Source organism: Eumetopias jubatus, unplaced genomic scaffold (assembly GCF_037043125.1).
Source record: "Eumetopias jubatus isolate StellerSeaLion01/CBP00866 unplaced genomic scaffold, mEumJub1_p1.0 scaffold_11, whole genome shotgun sequence".
Classification (NCBI taxonomy): domain Eukaryota; kingdom Metazoa; phylum Chordata; class Mammalia; order Carnivora; family Otariidae; genus Eumetopias; species Eumetopias jubatus.
The window spans coordinates 46351799-46376789 of NW_028274817.1; the positions used below are offsets into that span (position 1 = coordinate 46351799).

Genomic DNA, 24991 nt, shown 5'->3' on the forward strand with positions numbered 1-24991 from the left:
GGAAGGCTGAACGCACTTACTTCATTTCTTGAAGCTTTCTGGGTAATTGTGCATCTTTCAAATCTTAAAGACTCACATACTCTGAGCTAGACAGAGGTCCCAACCCTGAAGAACCTCTCCAGAATCCAGGTTGCTGAATCTTCCCTGCTGCCTAGAGACTCCAAACCACACTTTGGCAATGGGCAACTGGGTGGTTAACCACTGGTTCTCAGTTTTGTTTCTGGTAAGTAATGTTTCACTTATCTATTAATTACTCCTAACAGAGTAAGGAGAGATTATGTTTGTTAATATTTCTTTTTAAAAAGATTTTATTTATTTGAGAGAGAGAGAGAGCACCAATGGGGTGAAGGGTAGAGGGAGAAGGAAACTCCCTGCTGAACGGGGAGCCAGATGCGGGGCTCAATCCTGTGCTGAAGGCAGATGCTTAACCGACTGAGCCACCCAGACACCCTGTTTGTTAATATTTCTAAAGTTATTTGAAATGGAACTATTCCATGCCAAGATTGGGCCCATTGAGGCCAGTTATCAGTTAAAAAGCCCAACTCTAAGATTACACGTGTTTTATAAAATCTTCTGTGTATGATGTATTTCACCATTTTAGAAAAGGGGAAAAAAATCCAACTCCAGAAATTGGTTGGTAAGGGGACAAATGATATAAACCACAAGTATTTGGAATTTCAATGTTTCATTTTCCATCTTTTTTCTCTTCCATCTCACTTCTAACTACTGCTATGCAGCCTTCATTTCTCTTCATCCTTTCTATACCACCAACGGCAAGATTTCATAAAATCATTGAATATCTGAGATAGAAATACTCCTGGAGATCATGGCCCAGTGCTGTCCATTTTAGAAATGTAATGTGAGCTACATATATAATTAAAAATTTTTCTAGTACTTACATTGAAAAAGGTAAGAAGAAATAGGTGATATTAATGTCTAGTAATTTATTTAGTCTAACCCAATATATCAATAATGTCATCCTTTTGGGGCGCCTGGGTGGCTCAGTCAGTTAAACGTCTGCCTACAGCTCAGGTCATGATCTCTGGGTCCTGGGATCAAGCCCCACACGGGCTCCCTGCTCAGTGGGGAGCCTGCTTCTCCCTCTCCCTCTGCCTGCCTCTCCCCCCTGCTTGTGCACTCTGTATCTCTCTCTGACAAACGAATAAATAAAAAATCTTTAAAAAATGTTATCCTTTCAACATGTAATCAATATTGAAAATGTTAACAAGATGAGGGTGGGCAGTGCTCTTTTTCTAAAACTAATATGCCTTATATGTTTGGCTTATGCACTTTGCTGTAATTCACTGTGTATTTGGGTGTGATGTGGTTTACTTTTCTACCATATTTGTAATTTTATGTATTCCAACTCCTTTGTGTGAATTCATGTATTATAGCAAAATACAAGGGAAATGGGACTAATTTGCAATATCATATGGGAAATCTTTTAATAAATATATGTAAATAAAATACAAAATATTTGTCCCCATCTTCTCCCCCAGAGCAACGGCAAGACATATTTTGTTAGATATTTAATTTTTAATGTTTTCTATAATTTAAAAATGTATGGCTTCCCATAATTATTATTTTCTTAACCATGATACTACAGTTTTCCTAATTAGTTTTTTTTTAAGATTTTTTTTATTTATTTGACAGAGAGAGAGAGAGAGCACAAGCAGGGGGAGCAGCAAAGGGAGAGGGAGAAGCAGGGTCCCCAGTGACCAGGAAGCCCGACTTGGGGTTTGATCCCAGGACCCTGAGATCATGACCTGAGCCAAAGGCAGATGCTTAACCGACTGAGCCACCCCTGTGCCCCAATTTTCCTAATTAGTTTTATCTTAAAATACTGAATGTCCTGACCTTTTATAGATGTTATTAATTTGTTTTAAGTAATTTTAGTCTTTTTTTTATGTTCAGTTAGCCAACATATAAATTATGCTTGACATAGAGTTTCCAATAAATTTTCCAGTCAAAAAAATATTTAAAAAAAGACAAAAGAAAATAATAATGAGATCATTTAATGTCTTTTATTTTTACTAAGGTTTTGAAACCCGATATGTATTTTGCACTTACAGCATATCTAATTTAGGACTAGCCACATTCCCAGTGATCACATGTGGGCAGTGGCATTGCAGATCACAGTGACTATGGCATTGCCTAGGGCAGCTATAAACCAGCTCCTTTATTTTTTACAAGAGAAAATAAGACCCATTTGTCACACAGTGAATGGATTGCAGAGCCATCACTCAAACCCAACTTCCCAGTGTTCAGGCCAGAAATTCTTTACTGTGCACGCCACGTATGCACAACCCCCTTCTCCTTACGTGTGTGCGTGCGCACACACACACACACACACACACACACACACACACACACACACACCATCCCCACTCTTTCTTCCATTTCTGGGCCACCCCAGAGCTTGGAACTCCCTTCGTCCTTTCTCACATTCCTAGATCTTCATGTCATCACCCCTTCTGGGGTCATCTCTTTTCTTCCATTTTTAACTTTGGGTCCCCTAGGACGACCCGGATGCTTGAGGGAAAAAGGGGTGAGGAGCAATCATATTTCCCTGGAGGGTTATTTGTTTTGCATTTAACAAAAGGCCAAGTGCTTATTTTGGCAGGTTACCCTATGCTTTATATTTTCAATGTTGATGCTGTATATTTAATTTCTTTTGCACTAGTTTAGGAGACAGGGAACCTGGGAATGAGTTTCACTTCTGCTGTTAATTGAGGGATCTTGATCAGATTATTTATTTTCTCTAGACTTCAGGTCACGTGTGTGTGTGAGATAAATTAAATAACTAGATTAGATACAAATATAAGCCTGCTTCTAGTTCTAAAATCCTCTGCGTTTTGTATCCCTCTCTTAGGTTTGCTCAGACAGTTCATCACCCATTATGGTGACTCACATTTAACTATGTAGCTTTGAATTTCCACCCCCTACCAATCTTGCTGGCAGGCTCAGACTTCTTGCTATCTCTGACATATACTCCTATGCACTGTTTTTTTTAAAGATTTTATTTATTTGAGAGAGAGAGAGCATGAGCAGGGGGAAGTGGAGGGACAGAGGGAGAGGGAGAAGTGGACTTCTCAGCAGAGCAAAGAGCCCGACCCGGGCCTTGATCCCAGGACCTTGGGATCATGACCTGAGCCGAAGGCAGAGGCTTAACCGACTGAGCCACCCAGGCGCCCCGCACTGTTTTTTTTTTTAAAGGAATTATTTATTTATTTGCGCGAGAGCATACAGGGAGGCAGGGCAGAGGGAGAGGGAGAGAGAGAGAGAGAAACTCCAGCAGACTCCAAGCTGAGCAGGAAGCTGGTCTCAGGGCTCGATCTTATGACTCCGAGATCATGACCTGAGCCAAAACCAAGAATCGGGCACTTAACCGACTGCATCACCAGGCACTATTTTTTTAAATAAAAATAAATTATTCAGAAAACATTCTTACTCCTCCTCTTGCCAGGTCTTCTACTTCACTTTCCACCCATATGTAGGAAATGATAGTGAGGGTGGGAAATGGAATTCCTTACTCCCAGATTTCACTCTATTCACCTGGCCCACAGTTGGTGATGGTCTGACGCAGAGACAAAGAACTCTTGGATCCTAAAATAGTTCTGCTCTCTCTAAAGAAACTTCTCTGTCTTCTGAACTCTTGAGATATCTGTGGCTGTCACCTCTCTTTTTCTGTTAGGATCAAAGAATCTCTGAAAGACACTCAAGTCCAGAAATGGTGTCTGAGCAAAGGATGCAGGAAGAAATGGACTAGGGAAGCCTGGTAATAACCCAAATTGCTCCTACTATGTACCTACAATGTACCGACCATTGTATTAATCACTCCACATGTGTTATTTCATGTAAGCCTTGCAGTATTGCTGTGAGGGTAGATAGCATTATTCTCTTCACTTTATAGAAGACTCCAAGGCTTAGAGAAGTTAAATCACATGTCTGTCTAAGATTACAGAGTTAGAAAGTGGTGAGGCTAGAAGTTGAACCCAAGGAGTTTGACTCCAATATCACTTGAAATAACTATGCTATGCTGCTGGAGGTGTGTGAGTGGTCCATATCTAGGGAATCTGAATGTGCCATGTCCTAAGCTAAAGGCTCTCTACTTGTGGGGCTGAGATGGTTCTGATCCATCCTGGGGCCAACAATATATATTAAGGGCATCCCAGTGCCCTAGAGTCCTGCTCCGTTACAAACGAGCACCTCAAAGCTTGGGCTAGAGCTGCGTTGGTTGGTCTACAAGGCAAAGGGGCAGTGGGTTCTAAATTCCCCCTTTGCCCACAGAAACAGACCCTGGGATAGACAAAAGCAGTCTTAAAAGCTCAAATGAGTCCAGAACAATGATAGGTTAATTTGAAAAGAGACTCGCAATCTAAAAGCAGGAAAATGTGTGTCAGGGAGTAATTAAAGAGGCAGGCCAATCTGGAATGGTTTAGTCCTTTTCGGATGGGTATTGTTATAGATGCTAAATTTATTCTTTGTTTCTTTAGAAATCCATTTATTCACTTGTTGCCATCTTTTGGTTGCAATAGTTCGATTGCTCCTAGTCCAGAAGTTGGAAAATGTTTTCTGTAAAGGGCTAGGTAGTACATATTTTAGGCTTTGCAGACCCTATGGTCTCTGTCACAGCTATTCACTGCTTCCATCGAATTATGAAAGCAGCCATAAACAAGATAAGAATAAGTAGATGTGGCTAAGTTCCAATACCACTTTATTTATGGACGCTGAAATTAGAATTTCATGTAATTGTCACATCATGAAATATTATTCTTCTTTTGATTTTTCCAACCATTTAAACGTGGGAAAACAGGGGTGCCTGGGTGGCTCAGTTGGTTAGACATCTGCCTTCAGCTTGGGTCATGATCCCAGGGTCCTGGGATCGAGCCCCACATTGGTCTCCCTGCTTGTTGGGGAGCCTGCTTCCTCTCTCCCTCTGCCCCCTGCTGCCCCTGCTTGTGCTCTCTCCCTGTCTAATAAATAAATAAAATCTTAAAAAAAACATGAAAAACAAAAAACTAAAAACCATTCTTAATTTGTAGTCTGTACAAAATAAACGATGAGCTAGATTTGGCCCATGGGCCTTGATTTGTTGACCCTGGTCTAATGAATACATGTCTTGAAGTGCTAACTCTCTCTGAAAGTAAGTTAGATACTAGAGGGATTGTACTCATTTAAAATGAAAACAGATAAACACAAAATAGCCAAAATGGTGACACTATTTCCTATCCCTTACCTATTCCTTCCCATATCCAAATTTTACTTGAGTCTTTGCTTGTTTTTTTTTAATTTTTTATTGTTATGTTAATCACCATACATTACATCATTAGTTTTTGATGTAGGGTTCCATGATTCATTGTTTGCGTATAACACCCAGTGCTCCACGCAGAACGTGCCCTCTTTAATACCCATCACCAGGCTAACCCATCCTCCCACCCCCTCCCCTCTAGAACCCTCAGTTTGTTTTTCAGAGTCCATCCTCTCTCATGGTTCATCTCCCCCTCCAATTCCCCCCCTTCATTCTTCCCCTCCTGCTATCTTCTTCTTTTTTTTTTTTTTTTAACATATATTGTATTATTTGTTTCAGAGGTACTTGTTTTTTATTTCCTCCAGGCTACTTGGTTGGGGCTGAACGTTTTCCTCTTTGTGCATGCCTTCCTGTCATATGAGAAAGCTGATAAATACTACTACACAAGAGAAATCCTGGGGGTGAGTATCACAGTTGTGATACGGAGAATCTCTGTTTGTTGTTGTTGTTGTTGTTGTTTGTGACCTTGGTTCCTTTGAGACCCAGTGCCCTGATTTCCTCTAGGGATAGGGTTCCCAGAAAAAAATACAGGAATTTTTTTTAGAGATTTTGTTTATTTATTTGAGAGAGTGAGTGAGAGAGAGAGCATGAGCTGGGTGAGGAGCAGAGGGAGAGGGAGAAGCCCATGGAGGAGGGAGCACGAGGGGGGGTGGGGGGGCTTGATCCCGGGACCCCAGGATCATGACCTGAGCTGAAGGCAGATGCTTAAATGACTGAGCCACCCAGGAGCCCCCCTAGTCCCGCTTAAATATGAATTCCAGAAAAATCATTTTTTTGGTATATTTTGAATATTGCATGGGACATAGGTATGCTAAAAAAATTACTCACTTTTTAAAATCTGAAGTTCAAATTTAGGTGGGCATCTGGTAATTTTGTTCACTAAATCTGACAGCCCTATCTAGGGCACACTCCCCAGACCCAATGATAAAAACACGCAATAAAGAAAACTATTAAGCAGTCATTTTCAAATGGCTCAAGTACTCCTGTAGGGTGTGAGGGGAAAGCTAACTGGGTAGCACTCCTGCCCCTGCCCCTACTTTAACCAAAGCAGACTTTACCTGTCTTTTTTTAAGATTTTATTTATTTATTTTTGTGTGTGAGAGAGAGAGAGTGCGTATGCACGAGTGGGACGGAGGGGCAGAGGGAGAAGCTGAGCAGGGAGTCTGACATGGGACTCGATCCCAGGACCCAGAGATCATGACCTGAGCCGAAGGCAGACACTTAACCTACTGAGCCATCCAGGTGCCCCTCAGCCTTTATCGGTCTTATGGACTCCTGCTTATGATTTCCAGAAAGAGTTTGGTTTATAACAAGTAAACAAACAACTTGAAAGCCACTGCTGTGGACTGATCTCACAGAACACCTCTCCATCAAACAAGAGGGATATTTAGAGGGTCTGTGGGGTGAGTGGCGCAGCAGAACTCAAGGCCTGAAGAAAGGCAGTGGTTGGGTGAGAATAATAGGATGGAGAAGGCTGTGGAAGCGGTAGGTAAAGAACAGAAGAGGGAGGGTGGGGGCCAGATAGGGTACGTCAATGTGGAGGTGACCAGAGTTAGAAGCATGGAGGTGAGAATGATTCTCTCACAGGCTCATCAGTATGGCCACTATCTGATTAGAAAAGCAAATCTAACTGCTAACTCTAGTGAGTTTTCCAGTAGCAGGGAAAGGATTTGGTTAAATCACTTTCATCTTGATTAGATCATTGGCTTTCCACAAAGACCCATCCGATGTACATGTTTAAAGACACCTTGTCCTTTTAAAAAAATCCTTCTTTTCTCTCTATAATCAAAAGATCCATGTTGAGATCACAACCAATTTGAATGTTCTTTTCATGGCTTATTTCACCCTGCTGTTTTCCATTTTAAATGTTGGTCCTTGATCCTTCTTTGGAAACTCTAAACTCCAAAGGAAGTGTTAATTTATTTTAAAAACAGCTTTTTGGTAAGAGAATGATGCAATAAATGTGACTAGTTATTAAGAGCTTTAATTGCTTTGTGACCAAAAAGTCAGCAGCAGAAAAATGAATCATGCTGATATCTTGTGGACATGTCATTCACTTTGTTTTTTAAAAACACTTAATGATAAATAATGCTACTTTCCGTGATAGCAAATGATACAGAAGTGTATAAGTAAAAATGTGAAAATTGCCCTCCCACCCATTCCCCAGAGATAACCACTGTTAATAATTTGTGTGTGTGTTTGTGTAGATGCACTGACTTAAGCTCACGAATGCATCAGACATACAGGTTTTGTTTTTGAGGTAGGTGCTATTCTTACTTTTTAATTTCCTGTATACAGTAAAATTCGCTCTTTTTTTCTGGTGTATGCACCATTCTATGAATTTGGATAAACACATAAAGTAGCAAAGAGGTTTTTTTTTTTTTTTTTTTTTGCTGTTGTTTTGTTTTGTTTGGGGTTTTTTTTGAGTTTTGTTTTATTTTGTTTTCACCAAAAAAGGATCACATCGTAGATATTGTCTGGAAATTGCTTCTTACACTTAATGTATTTCAGATAGCTTTCCATGTGAGTATGTAACTAGTGATGTGCTGGAACTAGCTCATATCAGCTTGCAATAGCCACTTATGCGCATCTCTTCCCAGCCCTATATTCAGGGGTGTTCAATGACATCAAATTGGTATCTTGAAATCTGCCACGGTGGGGGTATTGACGTCAGATAAGTTGGCAAAGGCTGGAAACCAATCTCCCCTCTTCCCCTGAAAGCTGGTTCTTAAACGTTTACCACTCCTACTCCCCTGCGTGTAGCTCTCATCCTTTTAAGAAACTAACCGTCCATGGCATTGATGTGGCATAATTTATTTAATCATTCTGTAGTTATTTCTTGAATTTGTGCTTCCTCTAAGAAAATACAGAGAGTTATTTGATTCACTATGAAGCAGAGCGAATAAGTAACGGAATAAGCAGTTTGTGAGACATTAATGATAAAAGCAGTTGAATTTGAACATCAGGTGGTGTTGATATCGAAAAGTGCATGTAAATTGGGATATTTTGGTGTGCTGCAATGGGGGGAGAAAAGATTCCCTCTAAAAAGAATTGATCCCATACAGATAGCCCCTCCAGAATATGGAACTATGAAAGTGTAGTCCTATATTTTCCACTCACTTGCCAATTTTAGCTTTAAGAAACCTCTGTGTCTCAAATAAGCATTCCAATTGTTTATTTGCTCTCCAGTGTGGAAAGGCAGGATCTTTGAGATGAGCAGAGAAAATTTACTCAGAAATGGAACAGGATATCTCTCTGAAAAACAGTCGGAGTGTGACTCAGCAGAGGGAGAAAACACAGGTCATATGGAAGAGCCAGCAATGGGAAACAGTAGGGCAGCTCCTGTTCCCTGTGCTGCTGAACACAGGAAGCCATTACGGATGTTAGGTGGATCTTGACTTGGCTTGATGTCACATTGCCCTGGGTTTAGGTGTCGCATGAAAAAGAGTTTTTGTGCTGAAAAGATTATTAGGAAAATTTAGGGGGAAAAAAAAGGAAAAAAGAGAGAGTTAGAAAAAAAAAAAAGGAGAAATTGTTAACTCTAACCCATACTCTTCCTTTCGGCAAGTCGCTGATGGGCACACATGTGAGACTGGCCAGTCAGCTAATGTGCGACACGAATTGCCTGGTTGCTGTCACCACCTCCACAGCTGTTGTGACATTGGCACACTCCATAGCTTGCAGTCCCAAGTACAGGGAGCTGACTCAGAGGCCAGTTGCACAGAGTCGAGGAGAGAAGTTGGACTTGACTACCATGGAGTTGAGTGTGGTCTGTCCAGCCTATACCTCATCAAGCCCGTTTGGGGGCTAAATACTTCCTTGAAGCGCTGATTCCTTGTCTCCTTTTCTGGCAACTTCTGCTGCTGGATCAGACTGATCTTGGTGTATGCTGCCTGGCCACCCAAGGAAATCAGTTTGAAATTCTGTTCTCAGAAGCTCTCCTTTCTCAAATCTTTGCCCGAGTTTAAAATGTTTGCTCTGAGGGGTTCACTAGTTTTGCCTAAGCTGTATTCAATCATTAAAGGCATCTTAAATATAAATGATTAATTTTTTTATTGTTTGTTTGCGTGGTTATTACATGCTTATAATTGCAACATTAGAAAATACAGGAAAGAGAGAGTCACCATCTGTAATTACACTTTAAATATATAAGCTTTATTTAAAATGCAAATAAAAACATATAATCTTCAAGATTGTTTTACAAATGACAAACAATGAAATAATAATTGAGTGTATTTTTTAAAGATTTTATTTGTTTGTGAGAGAGAGAGTGAGAGGGAGCATGAGCAGGCACAGGGGCAGAGGCAGAGGGAAAAGCAGGCTCCCCGCTGAGCAGGGAGCCCGACACAGGGGCTCCATCCCAGGACCCTGAGATCATGACCTGAGCCGAAGGCAGACGCTTAACCAACTGAGCCACCCAGGTGCCCCAATAATTGAGTGTATTAGGCGAAAATACTCGTTGCAAAGTATTACATCGATAGAATGTATCTGTTAATGTGAAATTATTGAATCCTGTTCTCTTTCATATTGTTAGATGTGTAGTCAAATATTTCCAAGCCACTTGTCATGAGAATTTCTCAACTCACTGGTAAGTTCAGCAAATGTTCTGTCATTTTGCGGAGAACCTGGACCTAGTGTGCTGGCTACTGAGGAAGGGGTGAGGAAGATGCCACCCTGCCCTTTTCCAGGTTTCAGACAAGTGGACTGGGCTGTGCTCACCTCCTAGATGATGCGATGAAGCAGCTGATGGTCTCTTCTCTCTTCTGCTCTAGTTGGCATTGGCCTGGGCCCGAGCCTCTGCTCGCTGCCTGAATTTTAACAGCATGCTGATCTTGCTTCCTGTGTGTCGAAATCTGCTGTCCTTCCTGAGGGGCACCTGCTCAGTGAGTCCCAACCACTCCTAGGTCAACTTTCACATTAAAGATAAGAGACCCTGAACTCCTCAGTGGGACAGCCCAATACCTTCAAACCCCTAGGAATGGAAGCCAGGGATCTCCTTTGGTAGCCAAGGGGGTAGGCAAGTATTGGTATGGGGGGTGGGTATTGGTATGCTTTGTTTAAGACATGTTGGTTATGGGTTGCTGAATTTTATAAACTACCCGGAGACACTGGACCTTGATCACTTTCCATCTGTAGTTCTGCAGGTGCACCCTGAGAAAGCAACTGGATCACAACCTCACCTTCCACAAGCTGGTAGCATATATGATCTGCCTACACACAGGTAACCGAGACAAACCACAAAACTGCAAGCTCATGAGCATTCAGAATATAGTTTCATTCATCTCTGCATTTAGACATTCAAAAAGTATTTATCGAACACCTGGCACTGTTTGCCAGGCACTATTGTAGGCCTATTTTCTTTCTTTCTTTCTCTCTTTTTTTTTAAAGATTTTATTTATTTATTTGACAGAGAGTGAGAGAGCACAAACAGGGGGAGCATGCTGAGCAAGGAGGCTGATGCGGGGCTTGATCCCAGGACATGAGCCGAAGGCAGACCCTTAACTGACTGAGCCACCCGGCCACCCCTGTAGGCCTATTTTCATGGAACTTATATTCGATTCATTTGGGAACAGAATGAGAATACAAAAAATCTTGGTTCTCTCTGCAATCAAGATTTATCAGGCACCTTCCATGGACTGAGCATTCTGCTAGACACTATCCATCGGATTCTCCTTTGCTAGTGGGGCATGCCTGCAGTGAGGTTTCTGAGACACCTTTCAATTCCCTGTTGTCTTTCTTTTTTTTTGTTGTTGTTGATATAACTGTATTTTATTTATTTTTATTTTTTTAATTTAATTTTATTATGTTATGTTAGTCACCTACAGTACATCATTAATTTTTGATGTAGTGATCCATGATTCATTGTTTGCTTATAACACCCAGTGCTCCATTCAATATGTGCCCCATCATCTTTCCATTTAGCTATTCACATCATTGCACATCTGTTCAACTTTGAACACTACAGCAGAAGCCAACAGGCCACAGATGGATCCCTTGCCTCCATTCTCTCCACCCTATCTCATCAAGAGAAAGGGGAAGGTTCTTGGCTAAATCCTATCCAGTCCCCAAACATGGTGAGTTGACTCAATGGCAAAGCATCGGCCATCTGGTCACGAGTATGGAAGGGCATGGTATGTTTGGCACCCATTGTGTCAGGCTGAAATTTCTCCTTTTGTAGACAGTGGAGTATGTGACATTTACCAGCATTGCTGGTCTCACTGGAGTGATCATCACAATAGCTCTGGTTCTCATGGTGACTTCAGCTATGGAGTTCATCCAGAGGAGTTATTTTGAGGTCTTCTGGTACACACACCATATTTTTATCATCTACTTCATTGGTTTAGGGATTCATGGCACTGGGTAAGGTCCTCAAACCCTCATTCTCATGCCCCAGCCCCTGACCCTGCATAATTCTTTGCCTCCAATTGTCCTTCTTTGTCTGTCTCAGTGGAATTGTCCGGGGTCAAACAGAAGAGAGCCTGAATGAGAGTCATCCTCACAGGTGTGCAGAATCTTTCAAGCACTGGGATGATCATGACTCCCACTGCAAGCATCCCCAATTTGAAGGGCTCCCCACTGAGGTAAGAACCCCAGAGACAAGGATAGACTCAAGTTAGGAGCTGTTATTGCTATTGTTGTTATTATTACTCTTATTATTGTTCCTGTTACTAGTTCAGTGCTGTGCTGAATACAATGGAGGATATATTCACAAGGCTCCTTCCAGCAAGGAACTCCATTATCCCTGGCAATAGGCCAGGGAATTACCATTAGCAGGGGATCCTGAAGAGGAAGGACTAATGGTTATTGTATGTTGTGAGACCCTATCTAAAAGTAATAATGATACCTCTCACATTATTAATAGTATTTACCATGGGACAGGTTTCCTGTGTAATATGGATTATCTCTTTTATACATAGCAATAATCGATGAGGTAGGTATTTTTTGGTCTCCATTGTGAGACAATAGGACTAGGATTCAAAGAAATTCAACTGTCAGGCTCTCACAGTAAGTAACTAGTGGAACTGGAATTCAAGCCCAGGCTTTTCAGATTCTAAAGACTGTGCTCTTAACCACTGAAATCCAGTCAATTTTATTGGGGGGAAGAAATGCATTCTTTTCCCCCCAGCTTTATTGAAGTACACTTGACAAATAAAATTGTATATATTTGAAGCATACAATGTGGTGAGTGACACATGCATACTTTGTGAAATGATCACCATAATGAGATTAATTAACACATCCATCACCTCACAGTTACCATTTTGTGTGTGTGGGGTGAGAATGCTTAAGATCTACTCTTCGAGCAAATTTCAAGTATGCTATACAGTATTATCAACTGTAGTCACCATGCTTTACGTTAGATCCGGAGAGCTTATTCATCCTATGAATGAAGTCACATATCCTTTGACCAGCATTTTTCCATCACTTCCCCACCTCCCATCCCAGACCCTGGTTACTCACCTTCCTAATCTCTGTTTCTATGAGTTCAACTTTTTTTTTTTCAAGCATTCTCGAAGTCAGTTTTCTTTTGTGTAATAAGAACATGCTTGGAAATTATTATTAAATAGTGGACAACCAAGAAACTGGGTTCCAGGGAACTCAAAGTGTGCCTTGGGGTAATTATTGTGGATATCATGGTTTACTTTTACATGCTCATAAAATATGTTAGATGGAGGAATAAATGGAAGGGAAAGGTCGACTTGTGGTGTCTCAGAGTGCTCTGGGGGTGGTTAAAGTCTTTAAATCAGTTGCAGAATTAAGAGCAGTGTCTTGATCCTCATCAAAAATGGGAATAATATCTTTTAAAAATCCCCTAAAGTTGGCATTTCAAATCAGTTGAGAAAATATATATATCATTCAACAATTTTTTAGGACAATAGGTTTGTCCATCCAGGAAGAAAAGCTGAATCTTGATTCCACACTTTGCACTAAAATATGAATCAGGAATGCATGGATCAAGGATTTAAATGTTAAAGAAAGGAAAGAAATCATAAAAGCATCCTAAGACCATCTGGGAATTTTTTTCTAATACCGGAGGATTAGCAAAAAATTCCCTCAATAAGATTTAAAAAGACCTTGAAGTCAGAAAATAAAATAAAATAAAATTGAAAAAATATATATTAAAATGTATTCTATGTAAATTTTTAAGTTTTTATTTAAATTCTAGTTATTTAATGTACAGTGTAATATTAGTTTCAAGTGTAGAATTTAGTGATTCAACACTTCCATACAACACCTGGTGCTCATCACAAGTGCACTCCTTGATCCCCATTGTCCATTTCACCCATCCCCCCATCCACCTCCCCTCTGGTAACCATCAGTTTGTTCTTATAGTTAAGAGTCTGTTTCTTGGTTTACCTCTCTCTCTCTTCTTTTCGCTATGCTCATTTGCTTTGTTTCTTAAATTGTACATGTGAGTGAAATCATATGGTATTTGTCTTTCTGTGACTGACTTATTTCGCTTAGCATAATGCTCTCTAGCTCCATCCACGTCATTGCAAATGGCAAGATTTCATTCTTTTTTATGGCTGACTAATATTCATATATATATATATATATATGTATATATATATACACACACACATATATACCACTTCTTCTTTATCCATTCATCAGTTGATGGACATCTGGGCTCTTTCCATAATTTGGCTATTGTGGATGATACTGTTATAAACATCAGGGTGCACATATCCCTTTGAATTAGTATTTCTGTATCCTTTGGGTAAATACCTAGTAGTGCAATTGCTGGATCATAAGGTAGTTTTATTTTTAACTTTCTGAGGAACCTCCATACTGTTTTCCAGAGTGGCTGCACCAATTTGCATTCCCACCAACAGTGCAAGAGGGATCCATCCCTTTACTCTGCATCCTTGCCAACATCTATTGTTTCCTGCGTTGTTAATTTTGGCCATTCTAACTGGTCTAAGGTGATGTCTCATTGTAGTTTTGATTTGCATTTCTCTGATGATAAGTGATGTTGAGCAACTTTTCATGTGTCTGTTGGCCATCTATGTGTCTTCTTTGGAAAAATGTCTATTCTGTCTTCTGCCCATTTTTTAACTGCACTATTTGGTTTTTGGGTGTTGAGTTTGATGAGTTCTTAGTATACTTTGGATACTAACCCTTCATCAGACATGTCATTAGCAAATACTTTCTCCCATTCTGGAGGCTGCCTTTTAGTTTTGATGATTGTTTCCTTTGCTGTGCAGAAGCTTTTTATTTTGATGTAGTCCTGATAGTTTATTTTTACTTTTATTTCCCTTACCTCAGAAGACATATCTAGAGAAATGTTGCTATAGCCGAAGTCAGAGAAATTACTGCCTATGGTCTATTCTAGAATTTGTATGGTTTCATTTAGGTCTTTTATCCATTTTTGAGTTTATTTCATGGATGGTATAAGAAAGTGGTCCAGTTTCATTCTTTCGCATGTTGTTGTCCAGTTTTCCCAACACCATTTGTCAGAGAGACGGTCTTTTTCCCATTGGATATTCTTTCCTACCTTGTTGAAGATTAATTGATGATACAGTTGTGGGTTCATTTCTGGGTTTTAAAATTCTGTTCCATTAATCTATGTGTCTATTTTTGTGCCAGTACCATACTGTTTTATTTATTTATTTATTTATTTATTTATTTATTTATTTATTTTTTAATACTGTTTTGATTACTACAGCTTTCTAACATATATCTGGAATTGAAGACTGGAATTGTGATACCTCCAGTTTTGTTTTTCTTTTTCAAGATTGCTTTGACTGTTTGGGGTCTTCTATGGTTCCACATAAATTTTAGGATTGTTCTAGTTCTGTGAAAAATGCTGTTGGTATTTTGATAAGGATTGCATTAAATCTGTAGATTTCCTATGGGTCATACACACATTTTAACAGTATTTGTCTTCCAATCCATGAGCATGGAATATCTTTCCATTTCTTTGTGTCGTCTTCAATTTCTTTCATCAATGCTTTATGGTTTTCAGAGTACAGTCTTTCACCTCTTTGGTTAATTTTATTCTTAGTTATTTTATTATTTTTGGTGTAATAGTAAATGGTGTTGCTTTCTTAATTTCTCTTTCTGTGGCTTCACTGAAACATTTTTTTTTTTTTTTTACAGTCTTGAGGTCTTTTATTTTCTTTACATTTATCATGCCATGAATTCATAGGGAATGGGTTCCAGCAGTTCAGGCTCCTTTCCATTAGTTCTCACAAAGTGTGCTTCTCTGGGTGGGGCAGGCTGGCGCTTCAGGTGAACCCAAGTACCTTTCTCTTTGGCTTCCTTCTTTTTCTGATCATTTTCCTTCACACGCTTCAGGAAGCTGTCTCGGCTCTTTGAGTGTTTAATATGCTTAATGCGTACATTAATTCTCTTGGCAAGAATCTTGCCCTTAACTTGTTTGTTTACATCAATGCCAACAGCATGCTGAGTAACATTGTAGACTCTTCCAGTTTTGCCATGGTAACATTTGTGGGGCATTCCTTTTTGAACAGTGCCCATTCCCTTGATGTCCACAATATCACCTTTCTTATAGATTCGCATGTATGTGGCCAAAGGAACAACTCCATGTTTTCTAAAAGGTCTAGAGAACATATAGCAGGTACCTCTCCTCTTTCCCTTTGTGTTGGTCATTTTGGCAAATTACTGGAAGATGGCGGTTCCGGCCGAAAGGGAAACATTTGTTTTTAAAAAGCTCTATGGTATACCATTTTTGTCAATTTTTTAATGTGATCATTTTTAATGACCTTGAGGGCATTATGCAAAGTGAAATAAGTTGGATGGAAAAAGACAAATACTGTATGATCTCACTGTATGTAGAATCTTACTTTAATGAACCTAACTCATAGATACAGAGAACATATTGGTGGTTTCCAGAGGCAGGGGGTGGGGAGTGGGCAAAATGAGTGAAGGTGGTCAAAAGGTACAAACTTCCAGTTATAAAATAAATAAGTCATGGGTATGTCATGTACAGCATGGCAACTGTAGTTAATAATACTGTATTGCACATTTGAAATGTGCTAAGATAGTAGATATTAAAAGTTCTCAGCAGAAGAAAAATTTTTGCAATGATGTATGGTGACGGATATTAACTATACTTATTGTGATCATTTTGCAATATATACAAATGTTGAATCATTATGGCGTACACCTGAAACTAATGTAATGCTATATGTCAATTATATCTCAATACAAAAAATGAAATAAAAATAAAAATTAAAAAAAGACAGTTGGGTATTGGCAAAAAAATCTGTGTGGTATGCCATTTTTGTCATTTTTTTCTCAGTAAATAATAGGGCCATTCCTATACTCGTATACTTTGTGCACACCTTAATTATATCTTTATGCTCCATTTCCTAGAAGTGAAATTTCTGGGTCAAATAGAAGGAATGCTTTTAAGGCTGTTGGGATGTATTACCAAATTGCTCTCTGGGAAGATGCTAATAATTTGTCCCTCCACTGACTGCACATGTGAATGTGCCCATCTCCCTGCATCCCAGTTAATGGTGGGCATTATTGTTTAATGTTGTTTTCCAATCTGAGAGGCTAAAGTGCTATTTTGGTTTAGTATTCATTTCTCTGATTACTTCTGAGGTCAAAAATTTTTTTGCCACATTGTTATTAGCCATTTCTTAAATGTATTTTTTGTGTGTTTTCTCTGAAGACATGGAGAATTTTTTTCCAAATCAGGAGAAGCATCAAATTGTATAATACCCGCTCTCAAGTTCACCTGCCGCATCTCTGCCCCTTTCCTCCCTGGAGATACCCAAGGAAGTTGTTTGCCTGAAACAGCATAAGAAACCTCATTCCACACAGTTCTGATGTTTCACGCTGAAGCAATTTGGCAAGAAAGAACATGACTTAGCATTGCTAGGAAATACATTTTTAGTAGCTCCTGTGCATGTTGAAGCAACCTGCTACCTTTGAGAGGATCTCAGGGATAGGAAGGCTGCTTTAAAAAAGAATGTAGAGAAGATAAAAAGTATAGTACTATGTTAGGTGTTTTGAGCACTTGAGAAAAGATGTGATGGATAAATACCAAGTTTTATATAGTGTTAACCAATAGTGTCAGCCATGCGCTTTCCCTTCTTTGTTAGTTTGTTTTGCTTTTAATCATCTGCTTCTCTCTTGGTTTTTCAGTTTGGACAAATTGTACTGGAAGACTGTCTTGGAGTCTTAAAATTAAAATTTATATATAATTTAAGACTATATATAATATACATTATATGTATAATTACCACATATTTTATTTTTGTGCTTTTCTTTGCTTCCTAGTGAGACTTGTAAAACTTCAGGAAATGATCTGCTTTATGAGTAACAGATTAGCAAACAAAACCATTATAATTTATTCCTTCCCATTTCCATCTGTGAGATTTGGTGAAATTAGTGGCTTAATAATGATACACATCAGAGAACTTGATAAATATTATTGAATGAAGAAATGAACTGCTACACATATAAATCCTCAGCAGGAGATTAATATGTAACCTCAGTCTTTATTGTTTCTCTGTGCAGTCTTGGAAGTGGATCCTTGCACCAGGGGTTCTTTATATCTTTGAAAGGATTCTCCGATTTTACCGCTCACAGCAGAAGGTTGTGATTACCAAGGTAAAGAATATGCACTTTCTGGGGATCCTGGCTGACTCAGTGGGAGGAACGTGTGACTCTTGATGTTGGGGTCATGAGTTCAAGTTCCACATGGGGTGTAGAGATTACTTTAAAAAAAAACTTTAAAAAAGAATATGCACTTTGGGGCACCTGGGTGTCTCAGTCGGTTAAGCGTCTGCCTTCGGCTCAGGTCATGATCCCAGGGTCCTGGGATCCAGATCCATGTTGGGCTTCTGCTCAGCAGGGAGCCTGCTTCTCCCTCTCCTCCCGGCTTGTGCTCTCTCTCACTATCTCTGTCACTATCTGTCTGTCTCTCAAATAAATAAATAAATAAATAAATAAATACAATCTTAAAAAAAAAAGAATATGCACTTGGGGCACGTGGGTGATGAAGTTGGTTAAGCGTTTGACTTCTGGTTTCGGCTCAGGTCCTGATCTCAGGGTTGTGGGATGGAGCCCTGCGTCGGGCTCCACACTCAGGGCCAAGTCTGCTTGAGGACTCTCTCTCCCTCTGCCCTCCCCCATTAAAATAAATAAATAAATCTTAAAAAATGTTTTTTTTTAAAAAGAATATGTACTTTCTTCTAGCTATCATAAGAGTTCTTTTCTTCCTGATTATAGGAATAGATTGTAATGTTGTCACTCTGAAGGGAATAAAAAAGAGCTGGAGGCAACATACTTTAGTTCCCCCAGTGCTGGACGGAACTACGGGGAAAAGTTTTGGCAGAAATCACCAGCATGGGTCTTCGTCAGAGGCTGCAAACAGGTGGCCTGGGCCAGTCCACAGACATCCTTCGGTTGGCCCACATGCTGACTGCTTGGAAAGTTGAATTGGTTGCTGACATTTAAACATCCGGAGGGAGGCTTTCACAGTAAAAGAAAAATGGCCCTTCTATCTTCTACTGAAGAGTCAGGCAACCTGATAACGCTGAGTTGCGGTTCCATAGTGCACCCACCATCTGGGCAAAGTCACTAGTGCCCCCTTTCGAAAGGACTTCTGCTCTCAGTTCACCACCATCGCCAGCCCTCCCACTTTACTGATTTAGTTCATCTGCCTGTCCCTTGTCACCATTTGAGTTTGCCTCCTTTGGCCTCTGTGCTTCATTCGCAGGTTGTCATGCACCCATCCAAAGTTCTGGAATTGCAGATGAACAAGCGTGGCTTCAGCATGAAAGTGGGACAGTATATTTTTGTTAATTGTCCCTCCATCTCTTATTTGGAGTGGCATCCCTTTACTCTGACCTCTGCTCCAGAGGAAGACTTCTTCTCTATTCATATCAGAGCAGCGGGGGACTGGACAGAAAATCTCATCAGGGCTTTTGAGCGGCAGCAGTCACAAATTCCCAGGTAGGTCCTTGAGAGCAGCCGAGACCCAGAGCAGAGGCAGACAGGCAGAAAGGAGAAAGCAATTCCTTGTTGCACCTTAAATCTGGTGCAATCGAATATGATTAAGATAAACAGGCACTACACGAACCATGGAGACAGCTATGTCCTGGGAGGGATGTTTGAGGGGCTGGAGGTGAGGCTTCCCTTGCCCACTGTCTTCTGTCTGCTGCCAGGATTGAGGTGGATGGTCCCTTTGGCACTGTCAGTGAAGATGTCTTCCAGTATGAAGTGGCTGTGTTGGTCGGAGCAGGAATTGGGGTCACCCCCTTTGCTTCCATCTTAAAATCCATCTGGTACAAATTTCAGCATGCAGATCACAACCTTAAAGCACAAACGGTAACTCCCTCATACTTCTTTCCATCTGGTCTGGGACTGACAAGTCCATTGCTTTCATGGCTTAAGCTCTTCACAACTGATCCCTGGAGCTACGAGTGAGTGATCTCCTCTCTCTGCCAAGGCATTCATTTCTGTAAGATTCATCATAGGAACAGGGTCTTCATTTTCAATTTGGAGTTTATTTTTTTTAAAGATTTTTTTTATTTTTTTATTTGAGAGAGAGAGAATGAGAGATAGAGAGCACGAGAGGGAAGAGGGTCAGAGGGAGAAGCAGACTCCCTGCTGAGCAGGGAGCCCGATGTGGGACTCGATCCCAGGACTCCAGGATCATGACCTGAGCCGAAGGCAGTCGCTTAACCAACTGAGCCACCCAGGTGCCCTCAATTTGGAGTTTAAAATCACCTTGAACCGGAGCGCCTGTGTGGCTCAGTCGTTAAGCGTCTGCCTTCGGCTCGGGTCATGATCCCAGGGTGCTGGGATCGAGCCCCGCATCGGGCTCCCTGCTCTGCGGGAAGCCTGCTTCTCCCTCTCCCCCTCCCCATGCTTGTGTACCCTCTCTCACTGTCTCTCTCTCTCTCTCTGTCAAATAAATAAATAAAATCTTTAAAAAAATAAAAAATAAAATCACCTTGAACCATAGATGATGTTGGAAGTCTTTTCTCTTAAGGGAAGTCGTGAGAACTCTGGACGTTCATGCTGCTCTGAACAACTGATTTTTCAGGTCACCCGTAGACTTGACCAACAAATATAGAGTATATATAATAGTCATTGTCACCACAAAGGCACTTGAATAAGGCTTTGTTCTCTCTTGCTGGTTCCAGATCTATTTCTACTGGATCTGTAGGGAGACAGGTGCCTTTGCCTGGTTCAATGACCTGTTGGCTTCTCTGGAACGTGAGATGGAGGAATTAGGCAAAGTGGATTTTCTAAACTACCGTCTCTTCCTCACCGGATGGGACAGCAACATAGTGAGTTCAAACAATTGATTGAAACACTAATTCCCATGTTAGATGCAAGATCAATGTCAGACAATGTCGTGTGTGCTGATTGGAAATAATGATTTCTTACCTGCCCTCGCCCCACCCCCAAGTTTAAAAGTGGCTGAAGGAAGAGACAGCTGTCAGGATCTGCTTTTTCTAACTTTTATTTCTTTGAATCCAGGCCGGTCACGCCGCATTAAACTTTGACAAGGCCACTGACATCTTGACAGGTCTGAAACAGAAAACCTCCTTTGGGAGACCCATGTGGGACAATGAGTTTTCTACAATAGCTAATGCCCACCCCAGGTAAGTGTATTCTCCTCTAGTTAGTTGAGTTTGCAGAGTTAGGGTTTAGGAAAGCTATTACAGCATGTTGAACACTCTGGGGGCAGAAACTATTTGCACCATTCTTAGCTTCTCGCTTCAAGCTGAACAAAATTTCATCCGGGGTTTTAGCCAAATAAGGGTTATGACCTTGTAATGGATGAGAAGATGTTTTCTGCCCCTACATTCCCCATTCAAACAGTGAGGCAAGGGGACTCAGTTCCGATCAGTATTACCAAATAAAAATGGAAAACTGGAAAAATTCAAATGCATTGTTTTTGGCCTTTAATAATCCCTACTTAAAGTAAGAAAGGTTTGGAGTGTATTATCTAGTTAACTGATAACCTGACCTCTGTCTTCCTGAAGAGTTTTGAGATATGCTAGAGCATATAGGAAAACCTGGTGCCATGGAATCAGCCATTTCAAGGGGAAGGAGATTGAGCTGATCATTAGATAAGTTCCTGGAACAAGTTGGCAGCTGAAGATCAGTTCAATTCCACAGACATTATTGGTTTACCTTCTATAAGCTCAGCACTCACTATTCTAGAAGTTTTGGAGGTTGAAAGAGAAATAGAATATGGTTCTTGCCCTCAAGGAGCACACATTTTAATAAGAGGTGCATACAGTCAACTCAAAACAGAATGATGCTCTCTGTGAAACAAGTACGTAGACATGGAGGGAAGGAAAGTCTATGCCCATGTGGGGTGATCAGGGCAGGCTTCATGAAGACAGTGGTGAGAACACTTAGTCACTTGGATTCAGATGATCCTGGGTCCTAATGCTAGTTCTGACACTTTCCATTTCTGGGACCTTGAGCTAGAGAGTCCTCTGATCTTCTGATTTCTAATCTATGAAATGGGGGTTATATTAGTAAATGCCCTCTCTACTCACTTGCAGAATTGTTGTAAACATTAAGCAATACATACATGAAAAATGTTGTGTAAACAGTGAAGCAGCATTTAAACGAAAGAGATTATGTTAATTATTGTGTTGAGCTGACCATAGCTGAAGTTGTGAGAATGGATGAGATTGCCAGGAGAGAGGGTGGCAGAGGACAGAGTGAGGAATGCTTACATTGTGTGGGAAGGGAGAAAAATGAGCCAAGGAGGAAGTAGGAGAATGTGGAGAGATGGTGTCACAGAAGCCAGGGGAGGAAATATTAGAGAAGTGTGGTCAACAATGCTGGAGGAGTGGCAGGGTCCAGAAAATGCTTATTTAACTTAACAATGATCTAAGCATACTTATAGACAGAACAGGAGCCAGTGGATAGGAATAAAGTAAATATGCAAAAATGGGGAGAGGGCTAGGGTGGCCATGATAAAAGATGGGCAATAAAGGGTGCCTGGGTGGCTCAGTCAGTTGGTTAAGCTTCTGTCTTCAGCTCAGGTCTTGATTTCAGGGTCCTGGGATCGAGCCCCACATCGGGCTCCCTGCTCAGCGGGGACTCTGCTTCTTCCTCTGCCCCTCACCCTGCCTGAGCTCTCTCTCTCAAATAAATAAAAAATAAATAAATCTTTTTTAACAACAGATTTTATTTATTTATTTGACAGAGAGAGACACAACAAGAGAGGGAACACAAGCAGGGGGAGTGGGAGAGGGAGAAGCAGGCTTCCCGCAGAGCAGGGAGCCCGATGCGGGGCTCCATGCCAGGAACCTGGGATCATGCCCTGAGCCAAAGGCAGACGCTTAACGACTGAGCCACCCAGGCGCCCCAATAAATAAATCTTAAAAAAAAAAAAAGATGGGCAATAAGAGTTGGCGAACAAGTGGAGAAATTGTAGGAGAGTTCCTCCCACATTGCTTGTGGGAATGTGAAACAGCATGGCACTTTGGGAAAACTCTGGCATTTCCTCAGAATGATAAACATAGAGTTACCACCTGACCCAGCAATTTCGCTCCTAAGTATATACCCAGGAGAATTGAAAACAGCCTTTGCTCTCCACACAAAAACTTGTACATGAATGCATGCAGAATAGCCAAAAAGTGGAAATAACTCAAGTATCCATCAGCAGATGAAGGGATAAACAACATATGGTATATCCACATGGTGGGATCTTATTCAGCTGTAAAAAAAGGAATGGAATACTGACACATGCTATGACACAGATGAACCTTAAAAATAGGATGTTAAGTTCAAGAACCAGACCCCAAAGGCCATCTAGTGTATGGCTCCATTTATTTTATTTCATTTTTTAAAAGATTTTATTTATGGGCACCTGGGTGGCTCAGTTGGTTAAGTGACTGCCTTTGGCTCAGGTCATGATCCCAGGGTCCTGGGATCAAGTCCCACATCAGGCTCCTGCTCGGCAGGGAGTCTGCTTCTCCCTCTGACCCTCTTCCCTCTCGTGCTCTGTATCTCTCATTCTCTCTCTCTCTCTCTCAAATAAATAAATAAAATATTTATTTATTTGAGAGAGAGAGAGAGCACCAGAGAGCACAAGCAGGGGAAATGGGAGAGAGAGAAGCAGGCTCCACGCTGAGCAGGGAGCCCAATGCGGGGCTCGATCCCAGGACCCTGGGATCATGACCTGAGCCGAAGGCAGATGCTTAACGACTGAGCCCCCCAGGCGCCCCTGTATGATTCCATTTATATGAAATGTTCAGAACAGGCAAATCTAGAGATTAAAAAGTAGATTTGAGGGGCGCCTCAAGGAAAAGACCCATAGCACAGTTAGAAAGATTATCCTTGGCAAGAAGGCTCACCACCTCTTCAGTGTGAGAAATTTTGGAGTGGGGATAGATGCACAGTGGATGGCTCTAACTTGCTATGTGCCAGGCATTTTTCGAATTGCTTTACATACATTTTCGTTTAAAACTCCAAAACAACCCAGTGAGGTGGGGCCTATTTTGATCCCCGTCTTACAGGGGGGAAACCTGAAACAGAGAGGTTAAAGAAACTTGCCTGAAGTCACCTAGCTGGAGTTAAGTGTCAGAGCTGGTATTTCAACCCAGATAGCTGGGCTCCAGGGTCTAGCACTTCACTTCTACCCTGCACCGTTGTCTCCCGAGCTTCTGTTCTTGACAGAACAGGCAAGGCTGCCCGCGGAGAGTGTGACAAGGGCTGAGAGTGCGTTGGGGGCTTGCGGGCAGAAAAGGTGAGAAAACTACCATGAAGAATGTGAGGGAGTCAACAGCTGAATAGGCAAGGCTGTTGGGAGTAGTAGAGGTCTAGCGGAGGCAGTTTCTCCAGCCTCACTGACATAGCCCCTTTCACTGGATTCTAGCCCTTTCAATTGTTCGATTCCTGCAGGTCTGTGGTGGGAGTCTTCCTATGTGGTCCTCAGACCCTGGCAAAGAGCCTGAGCAAATGCTGTCACCAATACTCCAGTCTGGATCCCAGGAAGGTTCAATTCTACTTCAACAAAGAAAACTTCTGAACTACAAGAACGAGGATGCTACTCTGCATTTTAGTCTCTCCTCTGAATCTCCCAACAACTTACTTGGTCTAATCAAGTTTGGGCAGCCCTTAAAGGACAGTAACATGCCTCTGTTTCTGACTCCCTGGCCTCTCTTTTTTGATTGGATTCAACTTGGATATCACTGATCTTCACGAGGCCACGATAATTGCAAAGGCCATGGATCCTTTCTTGGGAAAAGAACTGTAAATCCTTCTGAAATGCCATGACCGCAACAAGGCCTGAGAGCCGAGGTGGTTGACAGCTAAACGACTTGACCCCAGGTGATATTGTTGATTCCAAGTGTTACTTGGAATCTCCCAGCCTTCGGTCATATTTTCCCCTCCCTCTCACCTTCAAAGAAGATTTGTAAATAGGGTGATTTTTTTTAAATAAAAAATTTATTGAAGAATTAATGACAAAACATAATCATAAGCATAAATAATAAAACAATGAACATAAAATCACCAAGAACCCCATCCCTATATAACACTATGTACATTCTTACTGTTATTTAAAACATGGTCTTATCCAGTGTGAATAGCAATTTCTGCTTTACTTATTTTTGCTTGTCAAGAAATGAAGGATTTTCCTCTTTGCTTAATGAATGAATCTTATTACTTAATCTAGGTTCCCCATTTGGGAAAGAAAATCTTGAAACGATGCTA

The 24991-nt window shown here is 41.0% G+C and overlaps 1 protein-coding gene across 3 annotated transcripts; it reads left to right on the forward strand.

The window, feature by feature from the left end:
• Positions 1-178: 178 nt before the first annotated feature.
• On the forward strand, positions 179-24878 carry NOX1 (NADPH oxidase 1). 3 transcript variants are annotated; one of them, XM_028101488.2, is made up of 13 exons: positions 179-223; positions 5617-5712; positions 10084-10194; positions 10448-10532; positions 11234-11385; positions 11490-11671; positions 11760-11892; positions 17810-17902; positions 19014-19249; positions 19462-19624; positions 20446-20592; positions 20786-20910; positions 24179-24878. In XM_028101488.2, the coding sequence occupies exons 1-13, from the start codon at positions 179-181 to the stop codon at positions 24303-24305; spliced, it is 1695 nt and encodes a 564-aa protein (XP_027957289.1). In that variant the 3' UTR covers positions 24306-24878. The 3 variants fall into 3 exon arrangements, with proteins under 3 accessions (XP_027957289.1, XP_027957292.1, XP_027957290.1); XM_028101491.2 differs by lacking the exon at positions 20446-20592; XM_028101489.2 differs by lacking the exon at positions 10084-10194.
• The last annotated feature ends 113 nt before the right edge of the window (positions 24879-24991 follow it).

Coding starts and splice junctions, on each gene's coding strand:
- NOX1 (XM_028101488.2), top strand. CDS start 179: ATGGGCAACTGGGTGGTTAACCACTGGTTCTCAGTTTTGTTTCTG. Junction 11,386..11,489: donor CTATCCAGTCCCCAAACATG/GTGAGTTGACTC, acceptor CTCCTTTTGTAG/ACAGTGGAGTATGTGACATT. Junction 11,893..17,809: donor TTGAAGGGCTCCCCACTGAG/GTAAGAACCCCA, acceptor TTCTCTGTGCAG/TCTTGGAAGTGGATCCTTGC.